Genomic DNA, 13,658 nt, shown 5'->3' with positions numbered 1-13,658 from the left:
TTGTTTTCGTCTTTTGAAAAACGCCCAATTGAGATAGATCAATAATTATCCATAAATTTACCTTACACATTAGCGACAAAAGGTGGTATAAATGGAAACAACTTTTTGGTTTATGTCCTCATTTCCATTGTAGCCCACTGAGTCTTCAAGCAACATGAATACATCCATTAGAATAGTAAAAGTATCTTAGGAATGTACGTGATAGTGTATATTATGGCACAGCTCATTGTGCCCCAGCCCCGAAGCTATTTTGAGAAAAGAAAAACACTGATTAGCGAGTTATGTCATTGCTTGGACATCCTGAGCATTCATTCCGTCGTTTTGCTCTCTTCACTGCACAAGAGGCTCGCGGCCGCTGCCCGCTTCTCCTGCTCCGCCGCGGGAGCGCGCTGGAATGTACTGACGTCAGAGGGAAAGCTGCGCGCGCGGGTCGGCATGCTCCGGTCCCGCGGTATCTCCCTCCCTTCTCTCCCTCTCTGCCGGAGAGCCGTCCGCCGTCATGACATAAGTATGTGCACGCGTGGACCGCGAACACGCAGTGTTATGAAAGAGGCGGCGCTGTCAGTTCCTGCGGCCGAGTTCAGCGTGGCGAGGCGGCGCAGTGACGGAGGCGGGCGGCGCGGCCGGACACTTCGCAGCTGCGGGATATTGGCTCGACAATGGTAAGTTGGATAGCGAGGTTTCTGCGGTCCGGGAGCCTCCTCGGACCAGCCGACCACAGCAGCGGCGTCGGGTTCTTCCGACGCTTTTCCGATGTTCAGCGAGGTTGCTAGGGGGGCGTTTGTTTTGGAGCTGCTGAGCTGCCCCCCGGCGGGGTGGGGGGTTACGGGGGGGGGCCCCGCCGGGGGGGGGGGGGGGTTACGTTTGTGCCAACAGGCAGTAGCAGCTCGTCGCCATGGAACGTTAAGTAACGACGTGTCTTGTATCCGATAATGCCGCACAGCCGGACGGATCAGACCACACGGACCGGGGGAGGCCTGCGCGCGCGCGCGTCTCCATCACGTATTCGTAAAGAATAAGTTAGTGATGATAAGATGCTGACGGCAATGAGGATGAAGAAGATAGAGGTAAATAGCCGTGGAGTTGATGGTGGTCATTTTTGTGAACTTGTTGGGGTGGGGGATGACATCATCAGGTCTAATGCCACCTTTTGACCCTCTTAGTCAAACTAATGACACACACACCCACACATTATGGTTTCCTGTTACAGTATTGATTTGGCCCGCCATTTGTGCTGGGTGGCTGATATTTGAGATTGAGCCAAACGCAGCTCTTCAACATCAGACAATGCAAATCATATTTGTTCTTCACTACCTGATTTGAAAACTTATTCCGTATTCTCTGTCGTTGGCAAAAGATGTGAAATAATCAATCTGGTCCAGCGCCTGCAGCGATGAGGAATCTCCCGTTTCCCTTTTGGGGCACAGGGGCCAAAATCATCAATACTCTCATTTCGTTGTCTTCTCTTTGTCCTGCCAGGCAACTCCCCATCACTGAAGAACGTTGCTGCCCAACAGCCCCTCCTCCCTGCACCTTGACACAACTGCTTTCCACTTTCCGTTTTCTTTTTTTCCCACACTCCTGAAACCCCCCCCCCCCCCACCCCCGCACCCCTCCCACCTCCTTCTTGTTCAAACATGGACACCTCTGGAGACAGAACCTCCGCTCACGATGGGCACCCCGACCCCACGAGCAGCCCCAGTCGCTCGGACCTCAGCGGACTGTACCATCTTGGTCGGACGTTGGGGAGGGGCCACTTTGCCGTGGTCAAGCTGGCCCGCCATGTCAGCACCAGGCAGCTGGTTGCCATCAAGATGATTGACAAGACAAAACTCGATGTGATGGCTGCGAGTCACCTCTTACAGGAAGTGAGGTAAATGATCCCGAAAGAAGCGGTTTAAAAAAAGGTTCAAACTTCCTGCTGGTTTGATTTAATGGGAATTAATTGATTTAATTACAAACAAAATCTTGTCTGAGCCAAACATGGAAAAAATAAAGATACCACCTGTGTAGATCTCAGGGTGCTCTGGAGGAGCTCAGCATCCTTATTTACCCCAATTACCTCACCGTAATGAATCATTATTTCCAGGTGCATGAGGCTGGTTCAGCATCCCAACGTGGTCCGCCTGTACGAGGTCATCGACACGCCCACCACCCTCTACCTGGTGATGGAGCTGGCCGAGGGGGGCGACCTCTACGACTACATCCTGCGCCACGAGGGGGGCGTGGCCGAAGGCACCGCCAAGCGCCACTTTGCCCAGATCGTGCGCGCTGTGGCCTACTGCCACCAGCTCCACGTGGTGCACCGGGACCTGAAGCCCGAGAACGTGGTGTTCTTTCCTCAGCAGGGGGCGGTGAAGCTGACTGACTTTGGGTTCAGCAATTTATTCCAACCCGGGACGATGCTGGCCACCAGCTGTGGGTCGCTGGCGTACTCTGCCCCAGAGATCCTGCTGGGGGAAGAGTATGATGCTCCAGCTGTGGGTGAGAAACACATGTATATTTTTAGTTCTATTTTTTTGCATTGGATTGGTGTTGAACCGGAACTGGTGTCTCGATAAATGGTTGCCAACGTGAGGGTCAGGAACCCCACAAGGGGTCACAAGAGAAATCCAAATGGGGGCGGGGTGATTAACAGATCCTCTCAACGTGGCTGCTTTTGTCCTACAGAAGCAAACGTGTCACCTCAGGGGGTCTTTGTGTGGCCACATGTGTCCTCCTCCACTCTGTGTATTTCCTTGTATTTTACCAGTGTGTTCCAACTCTGTATACTCTTTAATAGTGCGTGTGTGCGTGTGTGTGTGTGTAATGTCCGTGAAGGATTAGTATGTGTATCTGGGTCAGTCTGAGCAAGCCAGCCAGTCCTGAGCCATCAGGGCTCGTTCTGCAGTGGAACCAAACACTGCAGCTCACACTGCATAGCAAGCATTTGTGTATATGTGCACTGTTTATGCACCGCTGATCCCTACTGCGGAGATCGGTGTGCGATTGTAGGATTTGACATTAGAGCAGCAGAAGGAGAGCACTTGTTCAAGGAGGTTGGTTGTTTAATCTGCTGGACTGGGGTAGATATTGGCGGCGTTTGGAAGGATCTGCAGCTCCTGTTGTACAAAGTGAAAGCGCTTTGTTGTTCCCCCGTATTATCTCGTGTGGTTGTCTGCTTATAAACAAAAGGAAATGGAGCAGTCACATAAAAACACCCCTCACACGCATCAGTAACTTGTGAATTTGTTGCCGTGGTTTACGTTTTCACGTGACTTCCTTTTTTTAAAAGCTGTATGTGTTAATAAGATTTGATTTCAGCTTCTACCTGCACATCACTTCGATATAAATGCACAATTCACATACACACACACTTCACTGAACACATGTGTAGGTTGCTCATAATCCAGAGCAGCACAGAGGAAGAGAAGTCCCTTAGTGTTTTCAGCTTAGTAAGGTGACTCATAAACCCGTCTCTACACACACACACACACACACATCTATTTGATATTTCTGTCTGTAAACAGGCTGCTGTTTAATGCACTGCGGTTCCTTTGCTGCTGGAAGTGTGTGTGTACGAGGAGAGACACGCTAAAAGATAAACACCGTTATTTACATAATCAGCCCGTAGCTGTGCCAAATGTGGTTTTGTTTCTAATCACTTTGGACGATTTGGATAGAACTGGGTCGGCGCGGTTGGAAACCACAAAGCTCTCACGTGAAACCAAGCCCACTAGGATATGGGGGGGTTATGACTCGGCAAAGAAGTCACAGAGAATGACAGATAACCAGGGAGGGGTCCAGTTTGTGTTCTGAAGGGGGAAGTTCTGCATTTGGCTGATATTGCATGCCTCTCTGGGCGTCAGCTACACACTCCTATTTACATGTTTGTACAAAAACACAGACAAAAACACTGGCCTCTACTTGTATTTTCTCCTTTTTCTGGTCTCGGCAAGCGCTCTGCTGGTGGGGGGGGGACTGGCAGTTGTGTCTACAAACATTAACTCCCGCATAATATATCAGATGCTGATGCCGATGACTTTAGGCTCTGAGCACCGCTGGTGATTGAGCCAAGCAGGAAGTGGAAAAAACTGCGAGTGGCAGATGGTGGGTGTGATGAAGTGTGATGTGTAGTCCGATGTGTCCTCAAAGTTGCTTGCGGCTCAGTCAGGAGCAACGCTAGAAGCAAGCAAGAAAGTCCTTAACAAAAAGTCAAATCACTTTGAGGGGAGTTGTACACTAGTGACGAACGAGTCCTTTGGGAGCAGCACGAGAGTGTGTCCCAGTGCACGAGAGGTGATCTTACGGTCACTCGGTCACTGTCGACTTCTGTGTACCGACTCAACAGGCAGGTACTTCTTCTGTGGTACTTCTCAAAGGCCACTCTGCCATTTTTACATCAGCAGGTCAGTTAAAAGAAACAAATGGTTGTGCGGTGTCCTCCTCAGGGCATGTCTAAAGTTTGACCAAATTACCCTGATGATGTCTCAAAATCAATGCATTATGGGAATTTTTAGGATCCAGTCTTAGAGCTAAACCCACAGTGGACACTAACATTCGGACCCTGCTTTTATGGAGGTACACTACACAACTGCAGAAGTACCCTTTAATGTCCTTTTGTTTTCATCACTCCACGCCACAATGCTCAAGTGCTCAAGGATGAACTGGTTTTGTTTGTGGTCAAAGGTCAAGGTCACTATGAGCTTCTGCCTCCATCCCATTCTTATGAGTGCCATACCTCAATGATCCATGTGCTCATCGTGAGGATTCCCGACTAGCGTCTAGTATATGGAGACTTTTTGGAAGGTTACTGGAGGCACACGATCACTCAGAATATAGCGCTTGGCCTACATTATTCATGAATGTCATCCGGCTCAAGAAATAATCCAATGTCAGACGGATCGGAGTGGGATTTCCACCTGAGTCACTTATCAGTGGAGGGTGAAACCTTCTGCATGCACAAGTAATGCTCGTATTATCTTCACAGCTTAATCAAGATCATTACATCTGTGTGTGTGTGCGTGCGTGCACTCGTGCGCGCGTGTGCGTGCGTGCACTACCAGTAAAGTCAGGACACACTTTCTCAAGAATGAGACAATCCAAACATCACATTAGATCCACAGCTGTTTGGAGCTTCTTGAGGCCGAGCATTGATCCGGCGCGGCACCAGCCAGCAGAGGAGAGTACACGCGCAGCACTTAGTGGCTTCTCCGCCGCGTTGCATAACAACACACTGCACGGGAGCGCACAGCGAGGACTGAGGGCCATTGTTTGGACCATCGTGGATACAATGTGGGACAATGGCTGAATGTTCATCACACGTGGGAGGGGGTACGTGTGAGAGTCGGTGGATAGATATGGGTCTGAGTGAAGCACAGTGTATTTTTATTGTATTGTTTTTCAATCCTTATCTATTTCGGCTCCACTTTGGATATTTTTATGGTTCATTTACAAAGGAACTCTTTCAAGTTGCTGCCAAGTATTGCTCAGTAATCTCACTGCTGTGTGGTATGAGAGTCTGCAATTATTATTATCTGTATCACTTGACACTTGACATGTGTTTATGAATAGAAATTATGGCACAAGCTCTTGTGAAGTGGAAGTGCAATCTCGGAAAAGGATTTTGTTACCAACTTGAGATAAATGCTCAGCATGCAGTAAACGACGACGCAGACAGGCTGATGTTCACCTGCATTCCTGCACGTTTTTTAGACAATAGCCAAAGGTATTGTAAAAAGTTTAAATTTGACTTCGAGGAAAACTCTGGGATCGCCATCTGGAGATCATGAATGCTCGTCATTTTTTAGACTAACTGAAAAACATTGTTATCACAGAGCTACAGTGCTAGCAGCTGTTCAGTCTGTCTCCTGATGTGACCTGAAGCCAGCAGGGACAGCCGTGTGTGTGGAGAAATCAGTACACCACCTTTTTTAAGATGCATGTGCTACTTTCACTCTTTCCGTGTGGACATCCGTGGTCCCTGTGAGACTGACAGCAACAATGACAAAACGGACCAAAGGTTGGGATAGGAAAAGAGAAAGTCAGCAATAACTGGTCCTTTAAGTAACTCTGGAAACAAATATTTAGCAGAGGTGGCGTTTATTTTTATTTCTACAGTTACAGCGCTTCTATTTCCAGCACTCGGTGGAGAAACGGAGAGGAGAGCAGGATGAGAAAAAGGAAAGCAGAATGATTCTCAGAATAGCACAACGGGCCCTCTGTTTGCTGAGGCCGTCGGCCCTCCGCTCCCCTTCCCCCTGCGTGTGTTCATGTGCGTTTCCTCGAACGGGTCGCTGCAGTGTTCTCCCCCGGTTCGGGCTGCTGCGTGTCGGCTGTTTCCTCTCACTGCATCTGCAGGAGGGAGAGGAGGGGGGGGCAGGGAGGGGTCAGCAGGCAGAGGAGGAAGGAAAGGGAGGAGGAAAAAAAACCCCACTGTCAGCACTGTGTGTGTGCATGTGTGTCACATCAAACTGGTCATGCAGCTGTCACTCACACACTCCCTCTTCCTACTTCATTGAGGAACAACCTTATTTAAATGTCACGTAGCACTCAACCGGCCTGTGACCTCTCCGCCGACGATGTGGATGTTTTTGGTGTCTATGTGGGACAGGATCTCTTTTTCACGTTGTGTTCTGCTTCAGAAATCTCCCTTAAAAGGCTCTCAGATTTCTAAATATGATCTGAAAGCAGAGAGGGGGCTCATCTTTTTTAAAGACATGATTTGGTAATCAAGGCCAATTTCTGTACCGTGTGTGTTTATTCCAGATATCTGGTCTCTCGGGGTGATCCTGTACATGTTGGTGTGTGGAGCCCCTCCCTTCCAGGAAACCAACGACAGCGAGACTCTGGTCATGATCCTGGACTGCCGATACCGCGTCCCAGAGCACGTCTCCCACGGCTGCAGAGGGTAGGGACGAGTTGTGTCAAATACAAATGTCGTGAGATCCTTGCGTGTTTTATCTTCAACTCTAAGGCCTTTTCCACTCCGGAACATTTGTGCCGTGGAATAGATGCGGGGGGTGGGGGGGTCGCCCCGTGTCAAAAAGCTGCTGACCGCGAAATCGTGCGATTCAGTGGATAATGATAGTGTCCCAGTTATCCCGGAAGCTTCTCCGCCCAGCCGCATATAAAGTTGAAACGTGAAGCACTTTTAGTGTTATCCAGCTACAGTGAGGAGAAGTATTTGATACACTGCCGATTTTGCAGATTTTCCCACTTAAAAGCATGTAGGGGTCTGTCATTTTTATCATAGGTTCTCTTCAACTTTGAGTGACGGAATCCAAAACAAATCCATAAAATCACATTCTGATTTAAAAAAAAAATATTAAGGGTTTGACACATACAGAAAAGCCGAACTTACAAAATTTGTAATTTTAAAACTAAGTGCATGTACAAGGTAATCTGCAGGACTCGAAGTATCATTTTTAAAAAGCGCCGTTGTTGTCCGAAAGCTATCTCAGTGGTTGCTTCATGACCACAAACACACACAACCCCCCTCACGTATAGATACTCTCTGCAGTGAAGAAATCACCAGGACCAAACGGTTAGACAAGAGGAAGGAACGCGGGAAGGTGTTTATACCCAAGTCCTATTCTCTAGAAGGCTACGCACATAAACACTGCATACAAAGCCTTTTGTTGGATCATCTGCTGCAGCAAACGCATCGTGCAATATGGGAACCAGCTCTGGGCCGCAGGTCACATGATGCTGCGTTTGGGTGTCCGAGTCTAGCGGAACTTTAACTTGTTTGGGTTTCAAGGCACTTCAGTAAGATGTTGTTGTAGCGCCAAAATAAAGCCTGTGAATTTCATCTTCTGTTCTTGGCATTAACGATAATCCCCTCCGTCTTTCCCCGCCGTCAGCCTGATCTCCCGGATGCTCCAGAAGGACCCGTCTTGCCGCGCCTCGCTTGAGGAGATCGAGGCCCACGACTGGCTGCAGGGGCTCGACGACGCCCTGCTCAGCCCGGAGGCCCCGCCGTACCGGCTCTCGGGGGCCCTCTCCCCCAGCTCACCACGCTTGGGAGCACCTGAATGTGGGGACCTACTGGCCGCGAGACCCCCTCCTCAGCAGGCTTTCCCCAGCCCCTGGCAGCCCAGCCTCACCTTGACCCTGCGTCCGCCTCTGGCTGAAGAGCCTCCGGTCACCAGGAACCTACCGGCGCTACAGCAGATCTGCGAAGAGGAAGAGGAGGAGGATGAAGAAGAAGTGGAGGTGCAGGGCGTTTTGGCCAAGGAGGCTGAATGCTTGGCGTCTTCGGCCGTAGCAGAGCCAGAAAAAGCAGCTGAAGAGACGCTTGACAGCGCAGGTGATCAGGAGTGCAGGGAGGAGGACCCAGAAGAGGAGTTAGGAAGCTTCGTAGAGGTTCTCGAGGAGACCGAGGAGGAGCAGGATCAAATGGAGATAGAGGAGGAAGATGGTGGCTGCGTGATTTCAGACCAACCATTGAGTCATGGAGACAGCACGGCAAGTCAAACGGCCAAAGTTCCTCCATCGCCTCTGCCTGGTTCGGCGGTGCCGTGCTGCCGGGGGGCGGTGGGCCCCCTGAGCCCGGAGGAAGAAGAGATTGAACCTAACAACAACACCAAGTCCTCCGGCTCCTCTCCCAGACTCGCACTGAACGAGGAGCAGGCGCTAAAAGCGGGACGAGAAGGAGAGCGAGAAGGGAGGACGGGGGAGGGCGGGGGGGACGTCACCCCGACGGACCGATCTCAAGCCCACAGTGCATGGCCGGAGCAGGGGAAGAGGCACAGCATAAAGCTGCGCGAGAGGCTCTTTCAGTTCCCGCTGTGCGAGAAGGCCCTGGCCTTCAACATGCCGACGCACAACAAGCCCAAGATCCTGCCGCTGGCCCAGTACAACTGCTGCCACGTGCTATGAGAGCCACAGGGCTTCATACCTGCGAACACTCGCCTGCAGCGCCGGGCGAAGGCGATCGGCGTGGCGTTGAGCCGGCGGAGGTGTGCAGCACAGTAGTCGGATATCAGCAGAAAACTGTTACATAACAGGGCCAACAGGAGTGCGGGAGAATGAAGAGCGGTAACAACAGGAAGAGATGGAAATGAACATTTTTATTGAATAAGCTATAGTCTTTTTTTGTTTTTTGTTTGAAAGGTGCCTAAAATGATTCGATGGGTTTCTGCACATGCATGGCCACCAAGTTGTTTTGGTCGAAAAACCCTCAAAAAGTCAGAATGGTATAGCACTCCGTAGATTCACGATTTCATATTCTATAATATGTGAATTAGAACAAACTTTGAACCAGCTCGTGCTACAGAGCGGCACTCGTTTTCTCTTCCCTTTGCACAACCGGCTTCTCAAGGTTCAAAAGCTCTTGATATAAGCTATTATAGAAAGATGGAGACTGTTATCATACAGTACGACGTGAAATATGATGCTGTGTAATATATGCCTAAGAATAAGATGATGATATGATTTTCTGTACTCTTAAGTCCTAAAGTTTATTTGATGTAATGACGTGTCCTAACATACTGTACTTAACTGTTAAACGGGATCATTGATCGGGATGCAGGTCTTCCAGTGTATTTCAACGTGTTCTTTTTATTCACACTGAAATGTCGTATTTGATCACAACAGATTTATTTTGTGTGGGCAGATATGAATTTTCTGAAGAGACATGTGACTCTGCATGTTGTTACTGTTATTTATCACACTATACCTCCACGTGTCTTGGCTGTGACAGGACGTGTTCCTGTGTACCTGTAAGTACTTTGAGGTAATCCACTCACGGATGCACCTCACACAGTACGTCTACTGCAGCAGGTATCTTTATCGAGCTTTAGATGTGTTGGGTCATTTAGAGCGAATGATGTGACTCCTTACTGTGTAGCTGAGTCCCTTTGTGTGCTCATACCATATATAAGCCTCTGCGTGGCTCTATTTTCTCCTCTTTTGAAGCAGAGACACGAAGTGAAACATTTTGTCAGGTTAAGGAAGATTCGTAAAATTCCTTCTACAGTAAAGAGGGCGTACTCCAATCAGGCGCTGCAGCCTCACAGGGACAACTAGTCGGATTATTACCGCGCAACCTTTGATCCCCGGCTATATAAGCAGCGGGTGTCACGTGAAACATGAAATCCGTGCAGAGAAGGGATGAATACCCCATTATTCGTTCCTGTGTGATTGCACCCCCCCCCCCCCTCAGTGTGTCTGTGTCTACTGACCGGCATTGTAACTACTACCACGTCTCCATGGAGCTGTGAATTTATTTTTCTGTATTTATTTATTAAAAATGGATTCAATCAACAGGATGAATGTGTGCGGTGTGCTGGTTTTATAGAGCGTGACCGGTGATGCTGCGCGTACACGCAACATATTTTCAGTTCCTTTGGCTTCTTAAGATAAAAGCATTCAAATTCTGCCACAGGGTGTATGATAGACATTGTCAGATAAGACGAGAGCCCTGGAGGAGGAACAGCAGAATGGATGAAGACCACTGGTTTCTTTTGTTTATTTTGCATTTCTATGTTTGATAGTTTTAGGTGCTGTTGTGTTCTGGCTCTAAGACCTCACCAAATGGTGGAAAACACACACAGGGGATTTAAAAAAATATATTTGCAAACCAAAATGTGGATTAGACTAAACCATGCTGGCGGAAAGGCAAACTGCCACTTTAGCTGAGCCACCCATCCGACACTGCACAAGCTGTGCCACGGGAAACGTTCTGCCAGTACAGGCTACTTCACCCGGTCCAACCACCACGGGCCATGTGTTTGTTTGTCTGAAACCTCTTAAGGCTTAATCGCTCGGTTTAAAGTCTACAGCCACTTTAATCTGGATCAAACTGTTATGATGTACAAATACACATAACTCTAAGTGCTAATACCAAAGGTAGAACCCGGATTGTTCAATTGTGACAAAACAGGTGCTCGCAGTTGAGTTATCAGGCCTGTGTAATATGAGTGATGAGTTGTTTTATTTTAATGTGTGTAAAATGATTGTATATTGTATACATAAATTATCTGTTGCCCAATATGACTGCATCATTTAACCTGCTATGTGCCCTTGATTAAAACCAACTCAGCACTTTTTATCACTTTAAAGTTGTAAGTAAATGAAAATAGGCAGTCCTTGAAGTCTTCTTTATATGCGAGTTGAAGGTCATATCCTGGTCGAAGAGAACTCCCAGATTCCTGACGGTGCTGCTGGGTACCAGAGCAATTCCATCCAGAAAAACTGTATCACGTGATAGCTGGCTTCGAAGGCGCTCTGGGCCTATCAGGATAAACGTTTTTTCTGAGTTTAGCATCAGGAAGTTGCCGGTCATCCAAGTTTTGATGTCTCCAAGACATTCTTGAAGTCTAACTAGCTGGTCCGTCTCTTCTGGCTTGATCGACAGATACAGTTGAGTATCGTCTGCATAACAATGGAAGTTTATGCGGTGTTTGCTGATAAGATCGCCCAAAGGAAGCATATAGAGGGTAAATAAAATTGGTCCAAGTACAGAACCTTGTGGGACTCCGTGACCAACATTGGTGGTCTTTGAGGATTCACAAGCACAAACTGGGATCGATCCGATAAGTAGGATTTAAACCAGCTGAGTGCAGTTCCTTTGATACCAATTAAATGTTCTAGTCTCTGCAACAGGATTCAATGGTCTATGGTATCAAATGCGGCACTGAGGTCCAGCAAGACAAGAAAAGAGATGAGTCCTTGGTCCGATGCAAGTAGAAGATGGTAAATGGACTGTACTTGTATAGCGCTTTTCTAGTCTTCTGACCACTCAAAGCGCTTTAACACTACATGACATCATTCACCCATTCACACCCATTCATACACTGATGACAGGAGAACCATACACAGTGACACCTGCCATCAGTAACTACCATTCACACACTGTAGTCGCAGCTACAGGAGCAATGTTGGGTTAAGTGTCGTGCCCAAGGACACATCGACATACAGGTTAGCAGAGCCTGGGATCGAACCGACAACCCTCTGATTGGAGGACGACCGTGCTCCCCACTCACCCACAGTCGCCCTCATTTGTAATTTTCACCAGTGCTGTTTCGTGTATCTCTGGACGGATCTCATCAATCCCCAGGGCTTTGCCACTGCGGAGTTGTTTGACTACCTCAGTGAACTCCACCAGGCCAATTGACAACGATCCCTCCTCCGGCTCAAGCTACGCCTCTACCAAAGAGGGCGTAGGAGTTGGATTCAGGAGTTACTCAAAGTGTTCCTTCCACCACCCGATAAGCTCCTCAGTCGCAGGGACAAGGTTCCATCCTTACTGTACACAGCTTGGATGGTTTCCCCTCCTGAGGTGCCAGATGGTCTTCCAGAAGCACCATAAGTCCTAGTTACCCCAAACTCCTCCCATACTCACTGCTTTGCCTCCATCACGGCAGAGGCTGCTGTCCTTCAAGCCTGTCGGTACACTGCAACTGCCTCCGGAGTCCTGCACAAGCTCCAGTTCCTTCCCCCCCAGAGAGGTTACGTTCAACGTCTCCAGAGCCAGCATCTGCCGCCCAGGTCTGTTCCGTCTAGACCCCCCACTGTCACTGGCAACTTTCTAGCAGCGCACCCGACCCCATCGGTTTCCCCCACAGGTGGTGAGCTCATGGGAGTAGAGTCCTGGGGTGCGGCGTCACTCCGGCTCCGCGGCAAGCCCGGCCACCAGACGCTCTCTGTCGGGCCCTCCATCTGGGCCTGGCTCCAAATGGGGGCCCCGGGCTTCCTCCGGGCCGGGTAACTCCTTCCCTCTTCCGTTTTTTTATAAAGTCTTTTAAACCATTCTTAGTCTGGCCCGTCGCCTGAGACCACTTTGCCAAGGGTAACCCTACCAGGAGCACAAGGTATCCAATAACACAGCCCTTAGGGTCCTAGAGACACACAAACCTCTCCACCACGATAAGGTGATACTGACTACCGGACTTCAAGTTTTCCTCCCGATTCCTAAATAATATAATTGATGGAGATCCTCTTCTGTTGAAGGACAGTCACAATTCAGTAATCAGTCATTAATATAACCACCACAAGGGCTTAGTGGACACTAACCTATTGTGACTCATATCACTAGTCACTCATTAACTCATAAGTTAAACCTGATGAGTACCCTGAATGGGAGCCTCAACATCACAGGTAAGATTGTGATACGGACAGTTATTCTCTAATGAAGTTTTAGATGAAGACCACCTCGTGTTCTGTCCCAAACAGGTCTAGAAAGAGCTCACATGGACTTGTGAGCGTTTCAGGGACATTCTCATGGGCCTCTGATTTCTCTGAGCCACAGGGCAGAAGCTCCAGTGTCTCCCTTTCACAAGTCTTCTACTCCAGCATGAAACAGTGTATTTTTAAACTTTATTAATCTAGTTTATCCAACAATCACTGTCCTCTGATTTCAGTTACCTCTGATAAACAAGGCCTAGAAGATTTGAACGCAAACAGGACAAGAAGTGCGTTAGTATAGGGTTGCATTAAATGTACCATCGTTACTGCAATATTTGGTTTACCATCAGAAAAAAACAAGGAATTGTTTAGCATTTGGGCTTTAAATATGACTAACTGTCAAATACAAACATTGCATGTTTGTTTGTTCTCTATGATAAAACTACTAATCAATATGGATTTAGAAGCAGCCATCAAATGAATGGTGCAAAGAGAGTTGGACAGGTTGACTTCTTTCAAAGAACGGATGTGGCAAAAAAAACGCTCTG

General features: G+C 48.5%; 1 protein-coding gene across 1 annotated transcript; it reads left to right on the top strand.

The window, feature by feature from the left end:
• The first annotated feature begins 141 nt into the window (after window positions 1–141).
• On the top strand, window positions 142–10,253 carry snrkb (SNF related kinase b). The gene is made up of 5 exons (XM_040163210.2): window positions 142–662; window positions 1,480–1,873; window positions 2,090–2,484; window positions 6,748–6,889; window positions 7,845–10,253. Exons 2-5 carry the CDS (start codon window positions 1,638–1,640, stop codon window positions 8,860–8,862), a joined length of 1,791 nt encoding a protein of 596 aa, XP_040019144.2. The 5' UTR covers window positions 142–662; window positions 1,480–1,637; the 3' UTR covers window positions 8,863–10,253.
• The last annotated feature ends 3,405 nt before the right edge of the window (window positions 10,254–13,658 follow it).

The sequence above is a fragment of the Gasterosteus aculeatus genome, chromosome X (genome assembly GCF_964276395.1).
Source record: "Gasterosteus aculeatus chromosome X, fGasAcu3.hap1.1, whole genome shotgun sequence".
Taxonomy (NCBI): Eukaryota; Metazoa; Chordata; class Actinopteri; order Perciformes; family Gasterosteidae; genus Gasterosteus; species Gasterosteus aculeatus.
The sequence above is the reverse complement of the archived record's forward strand: the minus strand, read 5'-3'. Positions and strand labels throughout refer to the sequence as shown.

What these genes read in the sequence shown, in the direction of transcription:
- snrkb (XM_040163210.2), top strand. Translation starts at nt 1,638, where the DNA reads ATGGACACCTCTGGAGACAGAACCTCCGCTCACGATGGGCACCCCGAC. An exon ending in CACCTCTTACAGGAAGTGAG is followed by an intron (nt 1,874 to 2,089) that starts GTAAATGATCCC and finishes CATTATTTCCAG; the next exon opens with GTGCATGAGGCTGGTTCAGC. An exon ending in GTCTCCCACGGCTGCAGAGG is followed by an intron (nt 6,890 to 7,844) that starts GTAGGGACGAGT and finishes CCCCGCCGTCAG; the next exon opens with CCTGATCTCCCGGATGCTCC.